The following is a 26,567-nucleotide window of genomic DNA, read 5'->3' on the forward strand; positions in this document are numbered from 1 at the left end:
ACCATGGTATCACTGTGCTCACTTGGCCTGCCAACTCTCCTGACCTGAACCCCATAGAGAATCTGTGGGATATTGTGAAGAGAACATTGAGAGACTCAAGACCCAACACTCTGGATGAGCTAAAGGCTGCTATCGAAGCATCCTGGGCCTCCATAAGACCTCAGCAGTGCCACAGGCTGATTGCCTCCATGCCACGCCACATTGAAGCAGTCATTTCTGCAAAAGGATTCCCGACCAAGTATTGAGTGCATAACTGTACATGATTATTTGAAGGTGTACGTTTTTTGTATTAAAACCACTTTTCTTTTATCGGTCGGATGAAATATGCTAATTTTGTGAGATAGGAATTTTGGGTTTTCATGAGCTGTATGCCAAAATCATCCGTATTAAGACAATAAAAGACCTGAAATATTTCAGTTAGTGTGCAATGAATCCAAAATATATGAATGTTAAATTTTCATCATGACATTATGGAAAATAATGAACTTTATCACAATATGCTAATTTTTTGAGAAGGACCTGTATATTAGGACAAGGGACAGATGATTAGATTTTGGTGGTGATGTGTAGCACCATCTTCCTCCAGGATTTTTTTGAAGGATTCCTTATCATTGCCAGATCATGGTGAGACAACTTGAAAATCCCATATGGGAAGTCACCCTGTCAGCAGCTGACATCCAGTGGCCAGAAGTCATCCAGAGTATCGCTCAACAATATAGAAAAAAAAAAGCTGACATGCATCATTGACCCTATTACCTTGGTGAAGGTTTGCACTCTTTGAGTGCTTTTCTAGTTTCACTTATATATTCAAAATAAATATGTTAACATTTTCAGTAAAAAATAATGACATCAAACTGAAAATTAATAAGACCTCTGAACACTTGTTAAGGTCCCCTGTATTAATAAAGAAATCTGCTTTTAGGCTAATGAAAATAAGAAACAAAACATAGTTTATTAATAGTATATAACAGGTTTACATAAAAAAAGCTAAACTGTCAGTGTCATGGAGCTGAAAGTAGAAGAAAATAAGTGTTTCTGGAATTAAAACTAGGAGAGACTTAGAAAACAGGTTGTGTTTAACACTTTAATGGTCTGTAAAGTTATCATATCTGGTTTGTTTTATTTCCGTAAAGCAATCCAGGACACTCAATAATCCTCTGAAACATTTCCAGATATTCCAGCTGTATTTAGCAACACACCAAGACATGTGCTGTAACCAAGGCCCAGGGTACAAGCTTCATATCTTTGATAATGAACAGCTATTGACTTTATAGACTGTTGAGTCAACAGTTAATCAAAAGCTGTTGATGAATATTTTCATTAACAGATCATTCACTGATGGGTATTGCTGCAAATTACTAATATATCCCCTTCATCCCCTCTCCTGGACCATAGGGCTTAACGCCTGACGGCAGCACAACAGCTGACTGGCAGAACTCCTGCAGTTTGTGCCGCTGTGTGTCTGGAAGGAGAGGTCGAGCCAAAAGAAGTTCAGTTTATTTTCAGCTGTCATCGCTACTCTTACAGAGGCTCATCTAAGTGACCTCAGAGCAGACTCTACACGTTTATGGATGTTCAGCCATGTCACATGCTTGGATGGATGAATCTGTTAGGACTTGCTGGAAACACTGATTTTTGTCAATATTGTCATCACAACATTTGTCCAATGTCTACACATTATTTAATCAAATATGTTTCTGTGTCCTTTGAGACAAATCTAAACTGATTGATTATGTGTCCCAACAAAGAGTCTGATGTAGTTGAAATTATGTCTTTGCACTTTTTTGCATTACATTAAAGGCTTTTCTTTTATTTGCAATCTGAAAGATGAAAAGCTATATTTGTAAAGTATTAATACTTTAGGGTTAATACCCCATTTGTCGCATATAACAACAAACTGGTGTATTTTGTGGAACAGAAACATAAACTACCACATAATTACAAGGTTTTCAACATTTTTTGCAAAAAAAAATCAAAAGTGTGGCCTACAGTTGTATTCATCCCCCTTAGCTTAGAGAACCTTCCATAAAAGCCAATGTCCATCAAGAGTCACCTATTTGTGGCGCAGCGCTGGTGGTGAAGGGGTTAGCGCGTGACCACATATAGAGGCCATAGTACTCAAAGCGGCTGTCCCGGGTTTGAGTCCCCGAACCGCGACCTTTGCCGAATGTCTCCCCCTCTCTTTGCCCCTTCTTCCTGTCTGACTACTATCAAAAATAAAGGCCTCTAGTGCCAAATAAATTCAAATAAACAAAAAAAAAGTCAACTATTTAGTAGAGTTCTTCTGTATTTAATTTAATCTCAGTATAAATACAGCTTTTCTGTGAAGGCCTTAGAGTATTTTTAGAGAACATTTGTTACTATATAGCATCATGAAGACCAAGGAATACAGCAGACAGGTCAGGGAGAAAGTTGTGGAGAAGTTGTTTTAAAACAACATCCCAAACTCAACACCTCACGGAGCACTGTCCAATCAGTAAAGCACAACTGCAAACCTACAGAGACATGGTGTCCACCTAGAGTGATTGGCTGGATAAGGAGAGCGTTAATTAGGGAAGCAGTCAAGAGGCTCACAGTAATTCAGGAGGAGCTGCAGAGATCCACAGCTCAGGTGGGAGAATCTGTGGACGGGACAACTGTTAGTGGTACACTCCACAAATCTGGCCTTTAGACTAGAGTGGCAAGAAGAGAACCACAGTTGAACAAAAGCTTTAAGAATTCCAATTTGCTGTTTGCCACAAATTAAATAGGGGATACAGCAGATCTATTTATATAAATCTACAAATATTGTACACTAATTAGTCTTACTGTTTGCATTGATGGCATCAAACCCCTCACAGCGCCACTTTCAGCTGCTTTTTCTAACCGATCACACCCTGCATACCCAGTTCATGTCACATGGATATGTTGTTACCTCAGCGGTTTCTTGGAGTCCATACCCTTCTTTTACATGCCCAGCAACAGACAGAAGGGTTTAAATCGTTATGCACTCAGTACACGAAGTCCAAACTGAAATCCAAACCAGACAAACACTGCTGCTACACATATCTTGGTCGTAAATCTCTCTGCGACTGTGTCAGTTCATTCCCCCTCCCTGCTTACATATTCTCAACAAATGACTGGGAGAAAATTTATTTATATCTGAATTTAAATTGAGGATTGTGGAAATATAAAGGCACGGTTTGACTGGATCTGCTGAGTGATCCAATTGTCCAAAAGCTGCTGCCATACACTGAAGAGCATTTAGAGTTTAGGTCTAATCAGTGCTGATGAAGATAAATCACATCCAGCTCAGGCAGAGAGATGCAGTCACTCAGCACCACAAGGCCTGGATGTACAGGTCTGGATCAGATGGAAACTGTTGATTGGTCCTTTTATTACAATGTGATGAATCTTGACGAATGATCATCAAAGCTTTTTTCAAATTTATACAGTCGTTTAGGATTTTTAAATTCTAGTGTAAACACGTCTCAGTTCGAGATATTTAAAGTAAACAAAATGCAGAGATTTTTCCAACATCAGCTAGAATAATAAATCAAGATAAGCTGGTCTGAACTATCTGAATATCAATTTCAAGGTCAAGTGTTGCTACAACAAGGTCAAAGTGACATTTCAAGTCCTCTTCTTAGTCACAAGGCTGCATCTCTGGAGCTGTTAGCATCAGCCACTCAAATTTCAGTTACAGTCCAAGCATTCACAGGGTGGAAATGTTCTACAGCACCAAATGAAGCCATAACGCACAATAAATGTTTTAGATGACGATAAACTGTGGTTAAATAACTACACCAGGTGATACTAAGATTACACTGTGGCAAACCAATCCAAGTTGCTAGCTAACAGGGCAAATGTTAGCTTGCAAATTTAGCTTTTTAGAGCTAAGACAGACAATAAAAATTTAAATTAAGACCTTACACATGATTTAAAAATGGAAGTGTGCAGGTACAATATTAAACAAACAATTTTGACAAAAGTATATATAAAATTATAAAAAGTCAGTCAGTCATTTTCTACCACTTATCCCACAGTGGGTCGCGGGAAGCTGCCTATCTCCAGCAGTCTACGGGCGAGAGGCGGGGTACGCCCTGGACAGGTCGCCAGTCCATCGCAGGGCAACTGTTAGGCTGTGTGCAGCGTAGGAATCCAGAATGTAGACTAGCAGGCAGCATGATGGTAAGTGAAAAGGATTTAATTAACAAAAACACACTCACAGGAGGAGGCAGGAACAAAACAGTGAACAGGCAGGTGAGACTGGCATGGCATGATCTTTACAACAAGACATGAGCATTATCTGAAAGCAAGGCATGAGCATGATTTGAAAATGTTTCCACGACGAACAACTGAACAGATGTGTATATATGGAGTGTGAACCAGGTGAAGCAAGGAGACAAATTAGCTTGGAGCAGGTGAACCGGATAAAGTTAATTGACAGGACAAAACATGGCTTGAGCAGAATGAAAATCCAAGGAAACAAACTAATAGAAATATAACTAGAAAAATATGAAACTAAAGCATAACCAGATCCATGATTCAACATCTAAGAATAATAATAATCAGAAGAACGATTCAAAACCTTAACTGTGAAAAACATATAAAGAAAAAACCCGAAACCAAAAACCAAACAACCCCAAATCATAACAGCAACACACAAACAACCATGCACACAGTCATTCATACACCTAAGGGCAATTTAGAGTGACCAATTAACCTAACAGGCATGTCTTTGGACTGTGGGAGGAACCCAGAGTACCCTGTGAGAACCCACGCATACACGGGGAGAACATGCAAACTCCATGCAGAAAGACCCCCGGCCGGGAATTGAACCCAGGACCTTCTTGCTGCAAGGCAACAGTGCCACCGTGCAGCCCATTATAAAAACATTTTAGCTAAAATTAGTGTAGCATTTACTGCGAATTAGCTTTTATATTTATTTTTACTAATTTGTAAACTCCATCAAAACAAATTTTTATATGCACACAAAAGCATAAATTCATAAGGTTAAGAATTTTTTATGAACCTCGAACTTAAGAGTTTACATTTTTTTTCTTTCGTTAGGTTACTTAAATCAGGGAAGTATAGTGCACATTGCAGGATTATTTTATTTTTAAGCCACAGAATTTTTCAATTTTATTGTAAGAAAAGGTTAACATTTACTTCAGCCTAGTCTGCACAGCTATTTCTTTAAACTTTGCTTTCTTAAACAACATATAAACATATAATTAAAATCATAATTGGATCCATAAAAACACAAACTACTTCCAACAATTTAATTTATATTCCAAATCAACTTTTATATGTAAATACTGATTTTAGCTCCTTAGTCAATTGAATTGAAATTAGTTGTATGTGGACTCCACTGGCATGAATTGTATTAAATAAATAGGATGGATATAATAGGACTTAAGCAAGACCTGTTTTGTATTCCTTTTGTTAAAAGTACTCCATAAAATCTTATCTATATATAATTGTTTCACTATGAAAATGGGAAAATGGCATCAAAGGTACATTTCAAGTCCCCTTCTTAGTCACAGTCTGCATCTTTTAAGCTTTTATAGCGCCAATGATTTTCAATTTATGCACCAAAAACTAATACAATGATTAAATAAAAAGACATTGTGCACAATAAACATTTTATTTAAACTTTAGTTAAATATCTACACTCACACATACCAGCATCAAAAGTGGCAACATATGAAACTAGCCAAATAAGTAAACAAAGCTAATGTTAGCATGCTGGTGTAGTTCTCTTTATTTAAGGTAAAAATTTTAAAGTTGGAATGAGACCATCTGTTTATTTGACTGAATTACATGCACTGATACAATGTTAAATAATGACAAACATTGATAAGAGAATGGCCTTCATACAATTGTGAAAATGTCAGCTGAGATCAACATTGATAATCACGTTTTAGCATGTTTAACATTTAGCTTAGCATGCATAGATAAATCATGCTTATCTACATACAAATCGCCTAATGTATTATTCAGATTTAACTTTTTTTAATGATCCTCCAGCTTGCAGTTTGCAATTTTTTTTTATAAGTCCTAAATGCCTAGTCAACATGACTAACTACTAAATTTGTCTTAAATTTACATATGTGATTACTATTTCAACTATCACTGAGTGCACAAAAACACATGCGACTTTAAACTGCTGCAAATACATTACAAATCAAGTTCTTTTACTTATTTAGAAGCATAGAGTCACTGCTTCTCTGCATTGAAATAAGTCAATTAAGGCTGTGCAGGTTTTCCAAAATACCAAAGGCCCAAAAATGTCTGAAGCAATAAATGTTTACAGCAAAGGCTTGAAAAATTCTTTGAGAAATGTGAAAATAAAGAGGTTTCATTCAATACATTAACCTCGTTCCCCAACAAGCCTTAAGTGTTTTGATTTTCACAAGATAAACTATCACTCATTCAGTAACAACAAAGACAAACTGTAATTTGAAATCATAAAATCTTGTCCAACATAATAGGGACCTAGAATGAGGTAGACAGCGGAAAATGTAACTAGATAATGTATTAGCGGTGCGTTTGTGCCCAGTTTGAGTTACATCACACCAAGGCTTCGCTTACAGCTGAGACTTTTCATCCCATCGAGCTACGTGTCATCATGTCTCAGACACACTCACACTCATGACACACGGTTTCGACTGATATGGTGAGGAAGCCTTGAAACATTTGCTATTTTAAGAAGCTAAAAATATAAATGTATGAAGAAAGATTTTATATGCCAAAACACGCTGACAAGCATTAAAGCTTTTGTTTCACTTTCTTGTCATATAGCTAGACACAGTCAGATGCAATAAAGAGTTTTAGATAACAAAATAAAAACAGGATTTGCAACTTTCTTTTATCTTATCCAAGCACCATTGAGAAGGCGCTGTCAAAAGTCTTTGGCTTCATGCTATAATGTCCTGTCCAGTGTGATCACGATTAACAACCTGATTCTGCGGTTATTAATGCTGGTTGACCCAGAAAGTGTTTTCACAACTGGATGAACAAATGGACTCCAACACAAAGTGACTAGCTAGCCAGGGCATTGCTGACTCAAACTCAGAGAACAGTCATGATATTCTTGTATGGATATACAGTGCCTCGAAATAGTATTCACCCCCTTTGAAGTTGTCCACATTTTGTGACATAGCAACCACAAAAATCAATGTATTTTATTGAGATTATATGTGGAAAACTAACACAAACTAGTAAATGATAGTGAATTGGAAGTAAAATGTTTAAAAAAAAATTTTAAAAATCTGAAAAGTGTGGCATGCATGTGGATCCAGACACCATTACTCAGATACTCTGAATTAAATGAACAAACCACTTGAACGGATCACCTACAGAAGTCACCTAATTAGTAAATACAGCCCACATGTGTTTAATTTAATCTCAGTATAAATCCAGCTGTCCTGTGAAGGCCTCAGAGGTTTGTGGGAGAACATCAGAGAGCAAACATCATGAAGACCAAGAAGCAAAGCGGACAAGTCAGAAAGAACGTTGTGGATAAGTTTAAAGCAAGGATAGGGAATAAAACAATATCCAAAGGTTTGAAGACTTCTCAGAGCAACGTTCAGTAAATCATCTGAAAATGGAAATAGTATGGCTCAAGTCAAACCTACTGAGATATGGCCGTCCACTCAAACTGAGTGGACTAATCTTAAATGTCGTGTTTTCATTAGCTGTAAGCGAAAAAACGTCATAACTATCAGAAATAATGGCTTGAAAACATCAGTCTGTGTGCAATTAATCTATATAATGTGTTAAACGTAGAGGATTGAGTTACTAGAGTAAATTAAGTTTTCAATGGTATTAAAATATATTGAATGGGTCTGTACATGTTATCCCTCAAATGCAAAGAAAGGACACATGAAAATAAGTAAATTAACTTAAAATATAACATTTGATATGCTATGTGTGGCAGATCACCCTGAGCACATCATCCCACCATGACACGCTGTGGTGGCACCATCATGTTGTTGAAATGCTCTTCCTTGGCAGATTAGGGGAAGGTGGTCAGAACTGATGGGAAGATTGATTGAAATGGAGCTAAATATAATCCTGGAAGAAAACCCGTCGGAAGCTGCAAAGGAGTAGGAAACAGGGCAGATGTTCACCTTCCAGTGGGACAAGGACCCTAAAGATACAGCCAGAAATCCACAGATACTATTCATCCAAGAAGAGTGGAAAAGTATGTCATTTCTAGACTTGCATAGGTGCTACAGACTGACCCAAAAAAACTGCTTTGTGTTGGCCTATCAAAATCCAAATAAAATATGTTGAAATTTGTGGCTGTAACGTAACAAGCTGTGAAAAGGTTGTGGGCATGAATACCTTTGCAAGACCCCCTATAATCCAAAGAGTTCAACGGTGTGCTTAGTTTATTTTCAAAATAAATAGCACCTGGTAATGGTCACATACATAGTAAAGCACGCTTTTTCAATTTAACTCTTGGCTAGAAACAGTGCGAGAAAGCGTCCAATAATGGCGACCAAAGATAAATCACTAAATGAAAAAAATATGTAAAAAAAAACATGGATGATTTCTGTCTCTGCTTTATTTCATTTCTAATGTGCCTCCTCTGTCACATAAAGAGATTATTATTAGGCTGTGGTAATGTTGTCACATCAGATAAAGCCAGTCAGCTGACCAGAAATATTCTTTATGCTCTCATGATGCATGATGCTAAACTTAAACCAGTGTAACCAGTAACATCAGTCGGGCTGAGCGAAGACTGTCAGGAACTTCATGCTAAAGTGTTAACGGTCAACAGGTGGGAGACGGTGAAGCCACAGGAGAGAAACAGGACACCTTCAAACAATGGTGTGAACTGCAGGAAGAAGTCTGGCTAGATTAAGGAATAAAAGTGATAAAGTTATTCAGTAACAAGCAGCAGGAACCATAGGAACAAAATTAACAAAAGAGAGCAGCTGAACTCACCATTACAGTTGCTCAGCAGTGGCCACAGTGGTACAATTGAAACCCTATAAAAACTTTTACGAGGTGAATGGTCATATGGTGTGTGTAGGCTAAATGTGTGTGACGGGGTCAAAGTCGGCTCAAAGTCAGGGTCTTTTTAAGATGAAGGAGCCATTAGTCATCACAGTGTTCCTTAGTGGTAATAAAAACCAATTATGATATCAATTGCTGTATATTAACAATTCAATGTTTCCCAGTCTCTTGCTGTTGGCCATCAACGTTTTATGCAGCTGGTTTGTTTTTGCTGGCTACAGTGGTATAGGTTTAGCATCATTATTGGTTTCAGTGTCACTCTACATGTGTTGGGTGTGAAAATGCAACATTATCCATCCTGCAGCTACAGCATTCCAGACTATGTTCACATCATGTTGCGTCTGCTCATAGCTTGTGAGTGCAAACAGAGAATAAATCCTATGACAAGTTAAAACCGCAGTTTTTATTGACGATAAAGGTTATTATATAAAACCAAAGCAACAAAACTAATCAAATCCAGCATTAAATCCAGTTTAAGTAACTCAGACTATTAAAGAGGCCTGTAAGCCTTTTGCTTGTCATGGTGAATGAGTTTTAATTAGAAAATAAAAGGACTTCTTTTTGTGTTGACTTCCCTTAATACGATCATCTCCATTGAGCCCAAGGGAGCCCTAGAGATAATGACCTCTATCACAGTTATAAACGCCTTACTAAAGCCTTGGCTGTCTGGGAAACCTATTAAGAACTATTTGTGACTCAGGTTTTGTAACTGCACAAATATTAGCACTGATAATAAAAGCATAGCTTTTACTTATATAAAGTAAGATGATTTCCATAGACTGTAAGATGATTGCCACTGTTTTCCTCTTCACCTCATCCAATATCTGTGTCTTTTCTGCAGTGGCCAGTGACAGTTTTCCTTATCCAGGAGGGGATAAAAGAGTGAAATAGTAAATAGGTTGAATTAATAAATTTATAAAATTTGATTTCAGATTTATTTGCTTGTTTTTGTTTAAAGAGAAATAAACAGGGAATGGATGGATGGATGGATGGAGGGACGGATGAACAGATGGATGACTAGAATTACTTAACAGGTGGATAAATGGGTTGCTCAGAAAAATAAAGCTGTGAAAGTATACATTATAACAACAAGATCAGTAGTCATTTCAGCTTTTTAAATAATTTTATATGAAGACAAAATTAAACTGTTGCAACAGTTCTATTTTATTATTTGACAGTTTAGTATTTGTTAGCTGATTCGGTCTACTAAATGTTCACACGCTGCACACAAACAATCCACTGTACAGTCTTGAGTAAAGCATGCCACATACATGCATTGTTGCACCGAGAAAAACGTTTCAGTTCTCACCTCTGTGGAGGATGGATGACGTTGCCGTTGGTTGAGGCAGTGTTGGTTTTTCCTGGTTTGAAGTTCTGGATTTTGTTTCTGTTAATATTTGAGGTGTTGCTCTGCTGTGGAGATCTGAGTGCCTTCTTTTCCTCAAACATTTCCAAAATCATCCAGAAACATTTACCTAAACAAACACTGGACAAACTCTTCAGATTTCAACCTATTCCTGCATTTAGCGGTAACACTCACACCTCTTTGGCTTTCTTTTAGCCAAAGCAGAGGTTTATTTTTCAGTTTGCATGAATCCAGCCATTCCACACCGGACGAGTAAAAAAAGTTCAGTCATTAAATTCCAGATTTAGACCAAAACTAATAAGCTTTCTCCAGCAGTTTTGTAAGTCCAAGTTCCAGTTGGGCTCTTCATTAATTTCAGCTGTTTCGCTTTTGAGGAGCTCAAACCCTTAGTGGTGTCCCTTAGAACGGTCCGAGCCACAAGACGCAACTGGGAAAACTGTGCTTCTCTACATTACAGTCATCCCTCTGAGGCAGCAGCTGGATGGGGGTGGTGGTGGGGGGAGTAGACAGGAAATAGTCTTTAAGCAAAAAGAAATGGGATGTAAAGCAGACCAGTTATACACATATTAAAAGTATCATTTAACAAGACTGCAAAACATTTCAATAATTAATTAAAGCAGTTGGTGTTAATATCCGTCTGGACAGTTCGTTATAAGTGCTTCAACTGCCTCTCAATAAACATACCGTTTCATGTGTGTTCAAGTGGTATTTTGATATTGGCAGGTATGGCAATATTACTGCTTTAATATGGAAATTGTATCTTTCAGGACTAGTTGGATAAACAACATCGAGCTGTTCTATCAGAAAATAAGGAGAAAACAACCTTAGTGGGTAACTACAATAAAAAAAAAACAGCAGGCAGTAGATGGAGCCTTATCATTATAAAAATCTCTCAAAACTGTTCATAATTATTATAAAAATATGAAAACATTGATAGACATATATGAATTCTAGGATATTTTCAGTTGGACAAACCAAACAATCCAACTCTGTACCTTCTCAGTTTTCTTATTTTAAACAATGTCTTACTAAATTCTTTGAAAACAAACTTTAGAAATTAAACATAAAATGAGTTATTTTTTGTTTTTGTACAAGCCAATTTCAGCTTTATCCCATTAAATGTGGCTATGCAAAACACATAAAAACATTTAATTTTAAACCTAAATATAATCAAATGCTGGTTTAGATTAATAATTAATATGCCATTTGAGTGACCCAAAGACATTGGGGGTCATTCACATCACATCAAACCAGCCAAGGAAACGATGAAGATGTGGACATAAAAATGCATGAAACCTCCTCATCAGAAGAAACAAACTTCAGCATTTATGCAGAAAACATAAAAGCTGGTGTGATGGCATGGAGCTGGGTCAATCATTTTTATTAAGGACAGAAGAACATGTAAGAACCACTGTGTGTTGATAACTTCCTTATATTAGATCAATTATCCTCCGCACTGCTGACCTCTTGTGGCTATAAGAAGTTCAACTCTGATGTTACTGGTATGGTGCAAAGCAGGGTTTTAGCTTAAAGCAACTGTTTCATTTATACTAGCACGATAATAATAATTAAAGATCAGTTGTTGCATATTATTGGATTAAATTTGGAATAAATGCTTAATTAAAATCAATCCCTCTTCAACAGTACTTTTTTAGTTTTTGAGCTTTTGTTTACTTGCAGCAGCAAATGTTCAGAAGTTTACTTTGAATAAACACATTTAATAAACACATCAGGCGAAAATGAGATATCTCCTACACTATACTACATTATTAAATTAGTTTAAAATGTCAATCAGTCATTTTCTACCGCTTCTTCCATAGTGGGTCACAGGGAAGCTGTTGGACCCTGGACAGCTCACCTGTCCATCGCAGGGCAATACAGAAACATACATGACAAACAACCAACACACTATTCACACTTAAGGGCAATGTAAAGAGACCAATTAACCTCACAGTCATGTTTTTGGACAGTCAAAGGAAGCCGGAGTACCTGGTGAGAACCCATGCATGGACGGGGAGAACATGCAAACTCCATGCAGAAAGACCCCCGGCCAGGTGCCGAACCCAGGACCTTCTTGCTGCAAGGCAGTAGTGCTACCAACTGCACCACCAGCAGCCTAGTAGCTAAATAAAAGGCAGTAATAGTAAAAAATGTAAATAAAATACTTGAAAAAATGAATAACTTGTGTATTATTCAGTAGATATGAAGACAGATACCTATTCCTCACACACCTAATGCCATGAAGTCAATTATTCTCACCTGGTTTGAATTTCAGTCTGCATTGTAGGACAGCTGGTAGCACTAATGCCTTGCAGCAAGAAGGTTCTGGGGGTCTTTCTGCATGGAGATTCCCAGTTCTCCCTGTGCATACATGAGTTCTCTCTGGGTGCTCCGGCTTCCTCCCACAGTCCAAAAACCCGACTGCTAGGTTAGTTGCTCTGTCTAAATTGCCCTTAGGGCATGAGTGTGTGTGTGCATGGTTGTCTATCCTGTGGGTCTCTGTATTGCCTTGTGGTACCCCGCCTCTTGCTCAATGACCGCTGGAGATAGGCAACAGTTCGCCCCCGTGACCCTGCAAGGGCAGGTGGGTACAGACAGTTAAAGGATGCGTTTCATCTCAGTAACCACTCATCAACGTATATACATACTTCTTGGTGTATTGAGCTCTTTAACAGATTCTCTGGTTTGTACCTCTATTGCTGTACCCCATCAGAGCATTTTACAAGTACATCTATAACAATTTGAATATCATAGAAAAGTTAAATATTTTTGTTAAGTTAAACTCATTTATTATATAAATTCATTGCACAGAGTGAAATATGTCAAGCCTTTATTTCTTGTTATTTTTATAATTATAGCAAATAACCAAAAAAAAAAAAACAAATGTAATGCCTCGGAAACTTAGATTACATTATATCAATAAAAAAAGATATTTTAAACAGAAATGTCAGACTTTCTATGCACTGAATACTTGGTTGGGGCTCCTTTTGCATGAATTACTGCATCAATGCGGCATGAAAGCGATCAGTCTGAGGTTCTGCTGAGGCGTGATGGAAGCCTGGGTTGCTTTGATAGCTGCCTTCAAGTCATCTGCATTGTTGGGTCTGGTGCCTCTCATCTTCATCTTGACAGTACTCCATAGATTCTCTGTGGGGTTCAGGTCAGGCCAGTTTGCTGGGCATTCAAGCACAGTAACATCATGGTCAATGAACCAGCTTCTGGTACCTTTGGCGGTGTAGGCCGGTACCTAGTCCTGCTGGAAAATAAAATCAGCACCTTCATAAAGCTTATCAGCAGAAAGAAGCATGAAGTGCTCTAAAATTTCCTGGTTGATGGCTGTGGACTTCAGAACATACAGTGGACCAACACCAGCAGATGACATTGCACCCCAAACCATCACGGACTGTGGAAACTTCATACTGGACTTCAAGCAATATTGATTCTGTGCTTCTCCACTCTCCAGACTCTGGGACCTTGATTTCCAAATGAAATGCAAACCCGACTTTCATCTGAGAAGATAACTTTGGTCCACTGAGCAACAGTTCAGTTCTTTTTCTCCTCAGTCATGATGTTTCTCTGGTTCAGGAGTGGCTTTACATGAAGGTGACATCTGTAGCCCATGTGTAGGTAGGATTTATCTGTGCATTGTGGCTCTTGATGTGCTGATTCCAGCCTCAGTCCACACTTTGTAAAGCTCCCCTAAATTATTAATTTGATTTTGCTTGACCCAGTTGCTGGTACACCTTTTTCTACCAGACTTCTTCCTTCCTTTCTATGAATGCGATTGGATCCAGCACTCTGAGCAACCAGCTTCTTCAGCAAAGACTTTTTGTGGCTTATGCTCCTTGCGGAGGGTGTCAGTGATGGTCTTCTTGACATCTGTCAAGTCAGCATGATTGTGTAGCCTACTGACCCAGAGTGAGATACTGTTTAGAAGCTCAGGAAAACTTTGTGTTTTTAGTTAATCAGTAATATTTCTCCAATATTATGTGGAGTGGCCTAACCAGTATCCAGACCCGAACCCAGTCAAAAATCTTTGGAGGGAGTTGAACGTCCGTATTGCCCAGTGACAGCCCCGAAACCTGAAGGATCTGGAGAAGATCTGTATGGAGGAGTGGACAAGAATCCCTGGTGCAGTGTGTGCAGACCTCGTGAACTACAAGAAATGTCTGATATCTGTAATTGCAAACAAAGGTTTCTGTAACAAATATTAAGTTTTGTTTTTCTGATCTATCAAATATTTGTCATACAATAAAATGGAAATTATTTAAAAATCACACAATGTGATTTTCTAGATTTTTGTTTTAGATTCCATCTCACAGTTAAAGAGTACCTATGATTAAATATTTAAGACTACAAAACGTTTTACAAGTGGGAAAACCTGCAAAACCGGCACAGTATCAAAAACGTTTTGTTCCCACTGTTTACAGAGCTGTTGCTGCCTTTAGGAAATCTGTTGTCTTAAGGATTTTTAATTTACCGACATACAACTTAAGTGGTCATCAATGTCCGAGTTATTCCAGCTGTTAAAATCCTTATTTTTCCAACTTAAGGTTGATCATATATACCCTTTTCTGTGATGAATGAGCTGGTTTGGATAACATAACAAGGATGTTTACGTTTAATTGCCTAAACATACAACTTTAAGCTCATTTCAGGAGTGTTCATTCCTTTTCAGTTTATTAAGGACAGCGCTGAGTGTCTGGAGGTTAATTCATGTAATCATGGGGTTTGTAGTTTTGTCACAGCAAATATTTGTACATAAATGTAATTTAAGACCTTGTATGGACAATAATTTTTTTTAATGACTTTTTGAGGCCTAGAATTAAGATTATTTCAGACTTTTTAGGACCTTGAAGAAACCCTGGTTTTCCAAGAGAAACATGCAATGAGAAAAAAATTAAGAACAAAAAAAGAAAGTCACATTAAACTGAGGACTTGGTCAAAGGTATTACTTTGTTTCACAAAATACAAAATAAAGCATTCATTCACCGACAATACAGTGAAAGAACCAAACAGCAGTAGTACATCATTACAATGTAGTGCAACATGTCACAGTCAGCAGGTAAATTTATGAATCAAACACAAGTAGGCAGCAGAAACTCCCGAAATACTTTCACTTTCACAGAGAAAGTGATATTCATTTCCACTGATGATTTAATTAGATTCAGATCAGAAAGTTCCCAGAGTCCCCCTCCCCCCCCCAAGACGTTTTTGACTCCAAAGTTGTTTAAAATAAAACTTGACGGGTTTTTCATTTTGGTTTTCAGGGATAAACAAATAAAAGAAAAATGGTGGAAAAAAAACACACAAGTAAATCAGATATGTTCAAAAATCTCTATATGAGATGATTCTGACAAGCTAATAAAACAAAAAGATATTATTAACTTAGTTACAGACCAACACCATTTATCCATAAACTATCAATGTGCTTCGTATTATTTACACATAAAATAAACCTTTCGTTGGTAACAAAACATGTTCAAGAAGTGATTTTATTCCTTTCAATCATATAATAAACCAATTTGGTTACATTACAATGGTTACATTAAATAAACAATGCCTCTAAAGTGAAACACACGTCTTTCCTTGAATGCTTAATATTTTAGATGTTCTGTTCATTTAGGCTTCATGAGGTAAAAGAGATCCTTCTTGTCTGAATTTTACTTCATACACCTTCTTGTTTTTGAAGGAACTACACCACCAGGTGGCGCTGGTGGGTCTACGTTCTAAACCATTTCTTAGTTCAAGTTTGATTAACAGTTGTTTGACATTTCTTAGAAGAGGTCAGCTCAGCTTCTGGATAAATAACTTTTGAGACAATTTCAGGTTTTTTAGTTTTAAACCTAGTGCTAGATCTGAAACACACAGAGCTCAACTCTGTCCAAAGCAGATAACAATTACTAGAACATAAATCATCCTGTTAGTTGGACCAATTCAAACTTCAGTTTTAGAGCTGTTTCTATGCTAAGCAACTTCTGTTTGTTAACTCTTGTAATGGCATTTATACTCTGATCCAACTTCCTGCAAAGAAGTATGCACATATAGCATAAAAATAATTATTTTTAAAAAGGGAAGAATTATCTGATGTGGAAAACAAATGTTTTTGTTGGTAAAATTCAAATGTTGTGATAAATTTTGACAGGTTTAAAATACAAAAAACATTTGCATGACATCAGTCCCAGTCTGTCTACAGAAAACATCACAGTTTAGCAAAATTTAACTGAGTTCCTGTTTTCATTTCATTTTTCCTTTTAATTTCGAATAAACTAGAGGAACAGAAAAGCTGACAACACACAGATCTCACCAGCAGCTCTTAGAAACAGTCCAATAATCTTTCAGAGAGGAATGCTAATACATGTAGTACTTTGTACCACCAAGCAGGCTCAACATATCTACAGTATCTTCAGGTGATCTGACTTAATTACCATGAACTACTGATTTGAGGTGCTACCACCGTCTACCCGAGTTTACCAGCAGTTCCTGTTCACTCATAAAATGACTGGAGTTGGGATTAGATCCCAAATGACTTATGGATCGGAAGCTTCATGTTCATTAACAAAAAATATAATCCTGACCTGAGAATTTCTTTATAGTACACTGAAAAAAAAACAAGAAAACCAAAGGATTCTGTGGAAGATGTAAAACTGGGGGACAACAGCGTGAAGTTGATCAACTTCAGAGGAAATTTCTCCCTGAAGCTCAAGTAGAGCTGATCTTTTACCGTCAAGTGTTTGTATGGATTGATCTGCTAAGAGAAGGATTTAAATAGACTTTAAAGATTAATGTTACTGTGAATGCCTCAAAACTTATTGGATCTCACTACATAAAAAAGTGCAAAGTTTTCCAGTGTTTTTTTTAATCGATTTAAAAACACTTTAGAAGATACGGAACGTCCTTAAAAGGAAACTACAAACATCATATACTGCAATTTTAATAGCACTTAGTCCTAAAACAAATTTGAATTCAGAAAAGCAATTTTTTACATTATTTTAGATTTCAGGCCGTTTTCTTTCTTGAACACAAATCAAAACACTTCCAAGTGCTAAATTGGTGCTCTCTCTTTTTCCATTGCCAAAAAGCACAGACTCTGGCCCTGTAAAACCAGTTCAGTCTCAAAACCAACTCTGAGCTGGGCCAGGGAGAAGAACTGCTTAGTTTAGGAGCAGGAGATGGGCTCATTGTGACCAAAGAACAACAAAAAGGTTCTGAGCACCACATTTGAAACTCCTGAGCTGGTTCCACTTCTCATCTTTTAAATTTAAGTCAAAAACAACCGAAACCCTTAATAGTGGCCTTAGCATTAATAAAAAGTTGCAACAGCAGCGACATAAAGTGAGCTCAGAGTCTCACAATATTTACCGCCACATGGTTGATGTAAATGAATATCCCTTGAAATAGTTAGTCTAACAATAGTTTGCATACTAACCAGAGGTTGAAGAGGCTGGTTGGAGCTACCAGGAACATTTACAAATACAACTATTGTTTAAAACAGACTTTAAAGATGACTTTTGTGATATTAAGATGTCTGTTTGCGGGGATACGGAGATAAATACTGTGACTGGTGTAAATAAACCATCTCCCTGCAAAGTGATCCTCCACAGGAACACAAAATGCAGCAGAGGGAGAATCAAACATATACCGGATGAGACGTAAGTACATTGGTCTGATCTGGCCTTCTGGCTGTAGAAAACCAAACCGGTACATTGCTGTGTCTTTGAGGAACCGGCTGCAGCTCCAACCTTAGTCTAGCACTGGAACCACTTTGGTGCAAACACTGAATTTGAGACCTGATAGGTTGGTAAACAAAGATATAGATGTATTGGTAGCAGAGGCTTAATCAGCGACCATAAAAAACTCTGCAACACCTGAAGGTACCTTGCTGAGATGCTGATCCTGCTTTTTAAATCAGATTCCTTTTCTTCTACTTTTTGAACTTGATGATGGCAGAAAATAGAAAATAATCAACAAGATCTTAGTGCTGTTTTTGGGCAACTAGCAGCTCTTTCCTTTGTGTAAATCCAATATAGCATATTTTAATTATTTTAAATTTTACTCAATTAATTTTCCCTTCCTGTATTATTTTTAAGGTTAACAAACTAACTCTCAGATCATTTACCAGTTTTCATCAACTTGATCTCTGACTTTCACTTCTTCTTTCAGTTCCTGTCTGTCTCTCTATGTGATGTTGGACACAGGGTTGCTGATCTTCAGACAACTCCAGTACATGGTTCTAGCCAAGGCGAACAGAGCGAACAGGATCAGCAGCACCCACGACACATAGATGCCTTTTGAGTGCTGGGCCGGCTTCCATGTACCAACCTGAACACACAGGCACACATATTTGTTTCATTTATTTCAGTTTTATGTCAGAAACATAATAAGACAAGTTTTCTGAAAACATCATGACTTCGAGGCACATTTTAGAGGACATAAATACAACCTGTAACCAACCAGACATACCGAATCTGTTCCGATAAAGAGATCCTTCGCTAATTTTAAGCATAAAATGGAACTTAAAGTACATAAAGTTCACAATTGATAGCTGACATGCTATTAGCATTTTAGTTATTGTTAGCCTTTAAGCTCATGAAAGCATGTAACCTGTTTCTAACAGAGTACTCACTCAATTCACCATGTGAATGTTAGCATTGTAGACCAATGATGTCATACAAGCTGCTATTAGCATAATGAATAGTTACTTAACATAAGCTAACTTTCTAGTATAAGTAAATGTGCATAAACTAGCAATTTAGCTAACTAATCTCATTAGCATTTTAATCAAATGAGATTACACATTCAAAATTATTATAGTAGTCAAATTTAGCCAACATGCTAATGGTAGCATTTTTGTTGATGTTACATTTTAGATCAATGATGTTATATTAGCTGCTATTAGCATAATGAATAGAGTTAGTTAATGTAAGCTAACTTTCTAATATAAGCAAATATGCATAAATTAGCCTTTTAGCTAATCAATCTCATTACATTTCCAAACTAATGAGATTATATATTCAAACTATTATAGTAGAAAGTTAAATTTAGCCAACATGCTAATGGTAGCATTTTAGCTAACTTTAATATTTCACTCTACTTAAATTATACAATCTGCTGTTACCATATTGGATGATTTGTTCATGTTAGCTTGCAAGATAGACCTTTCAGCTGCAGCAATTTATAGAAGTTATCTGTTATAGGTTTGTTTAAGAGTCTGGTTTAACCAAATTACCTGTTCTGTTTAATGTGGATCTTTTTTAAAATAGAAATCATGCTGGAAAGCATGCTTATGCATAATTAGCCAACCTTATAAATACAATCATATTTATTAAGTTATAGTTAATTTACGTGAAACACAATAAAGAGATTAATTCTACACAGACTGATGTTTTCTAGCTTTATTTTTGTTGGTTTTCTTGTAATTCTTTAAATATGATATTGATTTATAGTTTTTTTCCAGGCTTTCCGGAGAATTTGCAAAGTTCTTATCTAACTACCTACCTAATTTATTTCAACACTAAAGCAACTGCAGGTTGTTTCTGCTTTGGGTTGGCTTGAATACCTCAAATAAAGAAACGTATAATGAAAACAATTTTTTTTAAAAACCAAACTATCAGAAGGTCAGGGTCTCATTCAAACAAATCTATCATTACCAGAACAGTTTAACACATATAAAAACTGACCAAAAGTCCAGCGGTGGATGATACCAGCACAACAAAGAGCAGGAAACACAGCCAGCTCCTCCTCCTCGGGTACCGCCGACCAACTGAAGAACTGATAAATAAAGAAGGAAAAGCCTTTTGTTTTAAAACAAAACTGATCATGTCACAAATCAAAGTAACAGATGTATGGATCAGTCCATCTCTCACAGATCCATAGAACTGCAGAAATGCTTACACTTTTCGGCAGTGTGGACATCTGGCCAAAGTCCGATCTGAAATCTCTGTCCACTGGAAAAGTTGAATTAAAAAAAGTAAAAACCAATACAAGTGAGAAAATATGTGCTGTGAGTTGTAGTATTTGCAATCGGTGCATTACCAGGAATGTGTTGGAACAGTGCCCACAGATGACCCTGAGCCCGACGAGTTGGTGTCGTGGTTCTGGACTGTCACTGTCAATGTGGACTGTTCCCAGGTTGATAATGCGCTTACTGCACCAAAGCATTAAACATCAAAATAAACGGAAAACTGCTGACTTAAAATAGCTTGTGACATCAATCACTAACATTTCTAAACAAAATAATCACTGCATTTAGTTGAGCAACTGCTCGTTTCTGCAGATATATATTCAATAAATCAGAATATTATTACAAAGTTAATTTATTTCAATAACTCAGTTTACTATGTGAAACACATTAAATAGATTAATTACAGACCGATGTTTTCAAGCCTTTACTTCTGTTAATTATAATGCTTTTCTGCTTACAGCTCATGAAACCATGACATTTAAGATTCGAATTTTACATCAAAGCAATAAAAACAATTTTAATAAAGAAATGTGGGCTTATTTTCAAAAGGTACTTTTAATCTGACAAACGCGCCTCATCGGAAAGTATACTCTAATTCATTAAGTACGACTGTATATTTTTTCCCAGTCTTACCAGTATGGCCTCGGACAGGCAATCCTCTGAGATGTGACTTTGCAGATCAGTAGACAGTTACACGGACAGCGGACATACTTCTTTCCTACAGGGGCGTTCTTTATTGGCTACAAACAGAAATTTACAATAAGAAATTTAAGACTGGGCTGTAATCTGCACCATATCAGCAGAAACCCTGCAGGTCACATGAACTCTCCTCTATGTCTGGTAGGTACTAAGGAACTGTGGGTCATAATAGACTAAATTTTCTGATCAAACATCCTTTATAGGGTTAAATTAGCTTTTTTATGAGTCACCGTAGCTTCGTTGCAGATGCTGCACTTCACAACATGCTGATGCGTTTTGCCCTCCACAGGGATGCCTCTCTGACAGACTCGGCAGCTGATGATCAGGGCGCCGCTACTGTCTGGGCTGCCCTGAGGTGAGTACGGAGGGGGAGCCTCACTGGGCGCCACAAAGCTGGGGAACGGCACTATACCTAAAGACAAAAGGACGATGAAGAGGAATCAATGTGGTTTTCTTCATATGAATCCAGAGAATATATATATTTTTTTTTGTACACTCCCTGATATAAACTGCACATGCAGACCTCGTTGGGGAATATAAATTACTTGTTTTGCAAGGAACTGGATAGTCTGGAATGGACATCAGAGGACACAAGCAGTGACATCAAAAGTGGACCAATCATGTTACGGGACAGCTGCAGGAGCACCCAACAGTCAATAAAAACAGTGTGTGAAGGTAAGCACAGAGAGTAGAGGCCCTATAGATGCATGAATAAAAGCAGTTGATAGAGTTTAACAGAGGTTACACTGAGGCTTTTTAGGAGGCTTGCTGGTCGTCTTGCATGGTCACCCATCATGTGGGTCACACAGATGTCCTGTCATCATGGACTGTGTGGTAAAAGTCCAATACCTGCATCCAGCTCTTTGCAAATCAAATTATTTACATAATACTCACTGGTCTTCTGCATGTGAAATAAGTTACATTCAAAACAGAACAGAACCACAGTGATCTTATTTAGAGCACATTATAAGCAATCTGAGGAAATATATATATTATTTCATTCCACTGACTAATTTTCCAAAACGTTTCCAAAACGTTCACATATTTACATGTTAAAAAAAAATTGTAGTGGTATTTTCAGAACTAACATTTCTTTTTTTGAATTCAGAAAACTTGTATCGTCAGCAAAAAAAGGTCAGTTTCACATAAGGAGTGAGCTCACAAACACACAGTATTAATGGCTGCAATAAAACCAGTCACAATTTAGGTCAGTACACCATGACAAGCTCTCCTTCCTCTTTCATTATCTTACATTCAGTCAAATATTTTACAACATGAACGGCTGTACCAGTTACCAGGACACCCGGCAATGCTGCCAAAACGTAACTGAGTGATAGGGGAAGTGTAAACTAAACTAAAGAAGGTTTACAGACGGAAGAAACTAAATAATATAATAAGGAAAAAACAACAGTTTCGCAGCATATAAAAAATTAACTATGTGTAAAACATGTAAATATCTCTACTGCTGCTAAATAATTATAAAGCAATGATTATTCCAGTTAGACTTTTTATCTTTTTCTTGTATTTTAATCAGTAGCATATATATTTAATGTTATTTTGATTTCGTTATGTAGACTTAAGCAGATTATAGAACAAACACCAGCTGCTTTTTATTGTAGTTTTCAAGTAAAAGTACAGAATAACTTAGCCTGAATATACATTTTACCATTCTGCTCTTTATATGATAATACTGGGATTTAACATAATTATATTAGCTGGATATTTAGTCCGGTTTTCTCCTCAGGTAGAGCATGGAGTCTGTTGCTTAACAAACATGCTGCTTGCAGATTCCATCTGTAGTTCCCACTCAATGACTGTTCCTGTTTTTCCTGACTGGATTTCAGACGAATTTGTCTTTCTTGTAAACCAGCCAGATGGCTGACTTTGCACAGCAATAGGTGGAGGAGGGGGAGAACTTTGTTACTCCTTACAGCTGGAGAAAAATCTGGCCACTCAGGCCATTTTCCTGGTATCTGATTCAAGGCACCTTTTAAACACAAAAACAGTACGCTGGAATTTATTTTGCGGTTTTAAATCCGGAAGTTTTCCTGTAATCAGTGCATGCCCACTCTAAAATTCTTTAAAGGTAAAGTTCAAATGGAGTTTGCTGTCATTATCAAATTAGTTTAATTCATTTTACAAGATACCGTGAGAGCCAATGGAAACCAGTCGCCGTCTCATATTTTAAAAGCCTCAAATGAAATACTTTTGTTCTGAACTCCAATCTGCCTTGAGCTGCCCGGAGACTTTTGACACTTGAATCCATAATATATTCGATAATATAAAATATGTACTCGTGTGATACCTTTGCAAGGTGTGTCTTAATTTGCCTGATCTACTTCCACGGTAATCCAAACTCAAAGCTAAAACGGCTAAGCTTGCTTACGTTATAACATTTCCATATGTAAATGTCTCATAGGTTCTGATGTAAGTTAATGAGCATCTATCGATCTGGTTTTGTTAGCTAACAAAACAAAATGCGGACATACTCTGTGGATATCCACCCGAGCCTCCCTGCGGGAAGAAGCCGTTGGTCCCGTATTGCTGCTCGGACAGAAGCGGTGACCGCTCCTCGTCCGCCATGGCTGACCGCCGGGGTCGTTGTCACCTGTTCCCAGCTGTGAAGCGGCGGGGAGTCCTCTGGTTATCGATAAACGTTCCCAAGGGGTTGGAAATGAACCAACCCAAAGGTTTGTGTTCACATGACACGGCGAAAATCACTCTCTTGATTGCGGAAACGAGTCTACAAAAAACATCCGTCACATGACAGCGGTTTGAGTCACGGTGTGAAGGACACAGAGTTTGTCCAATGAAAACACTCGCTGTTGTAAATGGGCGGGTCTAAAGACGTCCGAGGTTTTGCGGCGTTCCGTTTATATTTGCAAGTCGTATTTTTCAATTCAGCACTAACCTTCACAAAGACGAACGTTTCTCTTACTATTTTAACTAAGTTAACAATAGAACTAATTTATAAAATATTTGATTTAACTTGTGTTGGTGTGGGTTTAATTAAATTCAATTCAAAAATACTTTATTAATCCCAAAGGGAAATTAAATGTTGTTATAGCTCATCATGAAGGTTTCTTCAAAGAGCCGTTGTAGATGCTGATGGCTGTGGGCAGGAAGGATCTCCTGTAGCACTCCGTCTTACAGCAGATCTGAAGAAGCCTCTGACTGAAGACACTCTGTTGTTGTAGGACAGTCTCATGAAGAGGATGCTCCGGGTTCTCCATAATGTTCTTCATTTTATGAAGAATCCGTCTTTCCACAATGATCTCCAGAGGTTCCAGAGGAGTCCCCAGAACAGAGCCAGCCTTCTTTATCAGCTTGTTGAGCTTTTTTAAGTCCCTGGCTCTGATGCTGCTTTCCCAGCAGATGATGGTAGAAGAGATCACACTTTCCACATCAGACTTATAGAAGATATGCAGCATCTTGCTGCAAACACTGAAGGACCTAAGCTTCCTCAATAAGTACAGTCTGCTCTGTCCCTTCTTGTAGATGGCTTCACAGTTGCATCTCCACTCTAGTCTGTTGTCCAGGTGAACATCGAGGTATTTATACTCCTCCACCATCTCCACTTCTTCTCCCATGATAGAAATAGTTTTTGACTTATTCCTGTTTCTCTTAAAATCTACAATAATCTCCTTTGTTTTAGTCACGTTCAAAATGAGATGATTGTTTCCACACCATGCCACAAAGCGGTCCACCACCTTCCTGTACTCAGCTTCTTGTCCATCTCTGATCCACCCCACGACTGCAGAATCATCCGAGTATTTCTGCAGATGACAGGAGTTTGTCTTGTACTGGAAGTTTGAGGTGTACAGAGTGAAAAGGAATGGTGAGAGTACAGTCCCCTGTGGTGCTCCTGTGCTGCTGACTACCTGGTTAGACTCACAACCCTTCAGTCTCACAAACTGTGGTCTGTTTGTCAGGTAGTCTTTGATCCAAGAGATTGTTGAGGCCTCCACCTGAGTCTTCTGGAGTTTCTGACAAAGCAAATCAGGTTGGATTGTATTAAATGCACTGGAGAAATCAAACAACATGATCCTCACAGTGCTGCTGGCTTTGTCCAGATGACAGTGGGTTTGTTGAAGCAGGTGTATGATGGCATCTTCAACTCCAACTCCACAGCGATAAGCAAACTGAAGGGGGTTCTGATGATTTACTGTTTGCTTACTCAGGTGGGCCAACAGGAGTCTCTCTAGGACCTTCATGATGTGAGATGTCAGAGGTCTATAGTCATTGAGGACTGATGGGTGAGTTTTCTTTGGTACCGGAACAAGACAGGAGGTCTTCCACAACACCGGAACCTTCTCGTGGGCCAGGCTAAGGTTGAAGAGGTGCTGCAGAATCCCACAGAGCTGCTCTGCACAGGCCTTCAGGACTCTAGGGCTGACATGATCTGGACATGCAGCCTTATTCCGATTCAGTCTCTCCAGTTGTCTCTTCACCTGACTTCTTGAGACACACAGGTGGAAGGGGGAAGCAAAGGAAGCATCAGCATCTTCTGATATGGTTGAAGGCAAACATGTAGAAGCAGAAGGGTCTAGGGCTGAGGTGGAAGATAAAAAATGTGAGGTGTTACTGGACAGCTGTGGGTCTTGTGGGTCAAAGGAAGGTGGAATGTCTGTTTGGCTGTGAGCAGGAGAGGAGGATGCGAAGCTTGTTTCTGAACTGAACCTATTGAAGAATGTGTTCAGTTCATTGGCTCTGTCCAGACCTCCATCGGTCTGATCATCCTTCTGCCTGAAGCCTGTGATTTTCTTCATCCTTGTCCACACATCTTTGATACTGTTTTGCTGGAGCTTGCTCTCCAGCTTCTTCTTGTACACCTCCTTGCTGTTTCTTATCTTGACTTTAAGTTGCTTCTGTATAATCCTCAATAATTCTCTGTCTCCCTCTCTGAAGGCTCTTTTTTTCTTGTTAAGCAGGTCCTTGAGGTCACTGGTGATCCAAGGTTTGTTAATGTGGAAGCATCTCACGGTTCTGGTGGGGATGATGTTATCCACACAAAAGTTTATATAGTCGGTTACACACTCAGTCATGGCATTGATGTCCTCTCCATGTGGCTGGCACAGTGCGTCCCAGTCTGTAGCCGCAAAGCAACCTTGCAGAGCTTCTTCAGCTTCCTGTGACCATTTTCTCACAGTCCTCTTTATTACAGGTTGCCTCTGAACAAGGGGCTTATATTTTGAGCAGAGAAAAACAAGATTGTGATCTGTTTTGCCTAGAGGAGGTCTTGCTCTAGAGATGTATGAGTCCTTGACATTTGCATAAAACAAATCCAATGTTTTGTTTTCTCTGGTAGAGCAGCTGACAAACTGTTGAAACGTTGGAAGTGTAGCAGAGAGTGAAACATGGTTAAAATCACCAGAAATTGCCACAAAATCATTGGGGTTTAATAGTTTTAATCAAACTAGTCGAAGGCGTACATGCATGGCACTGTACCAAATGGGGTAATGAACATATCCGAGGTAAATGGAACACAGCAGATCATCTCACTTGATTTACATGAATTTATTTGGG

At 38.0% G+C, this 26,567-nt stretch overlaps 2 protein-coding genes across 3 annotated transcripts in view; both read right to left on the reverse strand.

Moving 5' to 3' along the window:
- Positions 1 to 10,616, reverse strand: part of LOC124880393 (zinc finger protein 638-like) — a 34,749-nt gene extending 24,133 nt beyond the window's left edge. The window contains exon 1 of the mRNA XM_047385477.1: positions 10,322 to 10,616. Within this exon, the coding sequence (XP_047241433.1) occupies positions 10,322 to 10,473 (152 nt within the window). The 5' untranslated portion in view covers positions 10,474 to 10,616. The remainder of the gene's footprint in view (positions 1 to 10,321) is intronic.
- Positions 10,617 to 10,762: 146 nt separating this feature from the next.
- On the reverse strand, positions 10,763 to 23,828 carry LOC124880396 (type I phosphatidylinositol 4,5-bisphosphate 4-phosphatase-A-like). 2 transcript variants are annotated; one of them, XR_007041320.1, is made up of 8 exons: positions 23,531 to 23,828; positions 21,272 to 21,453; positions 20,976 to 21,082; positions 20,414 to 20,525; positions 20,273 to 20,325; positions 20,059 to 20,149; positions 18,498 to 18,700; positions 10,763 to 10,896 (listed from the first exon to the last, which is right to left on the reverse strand). XR_007041320.1 is itself a non-coding variant. In XM_047385480.1 (7 exons), exons 1-7 carry the CDS (start codon positions 23,622 to 23,624, stop codon positions 18,557 to 18,559), a joined length of 783 nt encoding a protein of 260 aa, XP_047241436.1. In that variant the 5' UTR covers positions 23,625 to 23,828; the 3' UTR covers positions 15,316 to 18,556. The 2 variants fall into 2 exon arrangements, 1 of the variants encoding a protein (XP_047241436.1); XM_047385480.1 differs by lacking the exon at positions 10,763 to 10,896 and having other exon boundaries at positions 15,316 to 18,700.
- Positions 23,829 to 26,567: the final 2,739 nt, after the last annotated feature.

This window comes from Girardinichthys multiradiatus, chromosome 14, assembly GCF_021462225.1.
Source record: "Girardinichthys multiradiatus isolate DD_20200921_A chromosome 14, DD_fGirMul_XY1, whole genome shotgun sequence".
Taxonomy (NCBI): domain Eukaryota; kingdom Metazoa; phylum Chordata; class Actinopteri; order Cyprinodontiformes; family Goodeidae; genus Girardinichthys; species Girardinichthys multiradiatus.

Excerpts from the sequence above, each read along its gene's own strand:
- LOC124880396 (XM_047385480.1), bottom strand. The coding sequence starts at position 23,624 with ATGGCGGACGAGGAGCGGTCACCGCTTCTGTCCGAGCAGCAATACGGG. Across the intron at positions 20,526-20,975 it reads GCCTGTCCGAGGCCATACTG|TAAGCGCATTATCAACCTGG; the intron begins GTAAGACTGGGA and ends GCTTTGGTGCAG. Across the intron at positions 18,701-20,058 it reads CATCCACCGCTGGACTTTTG|GTTGGTACATGGAAGCCGGC; the intron begins GTCAGTTTTTAT and ends CTGTGTGTTCAG.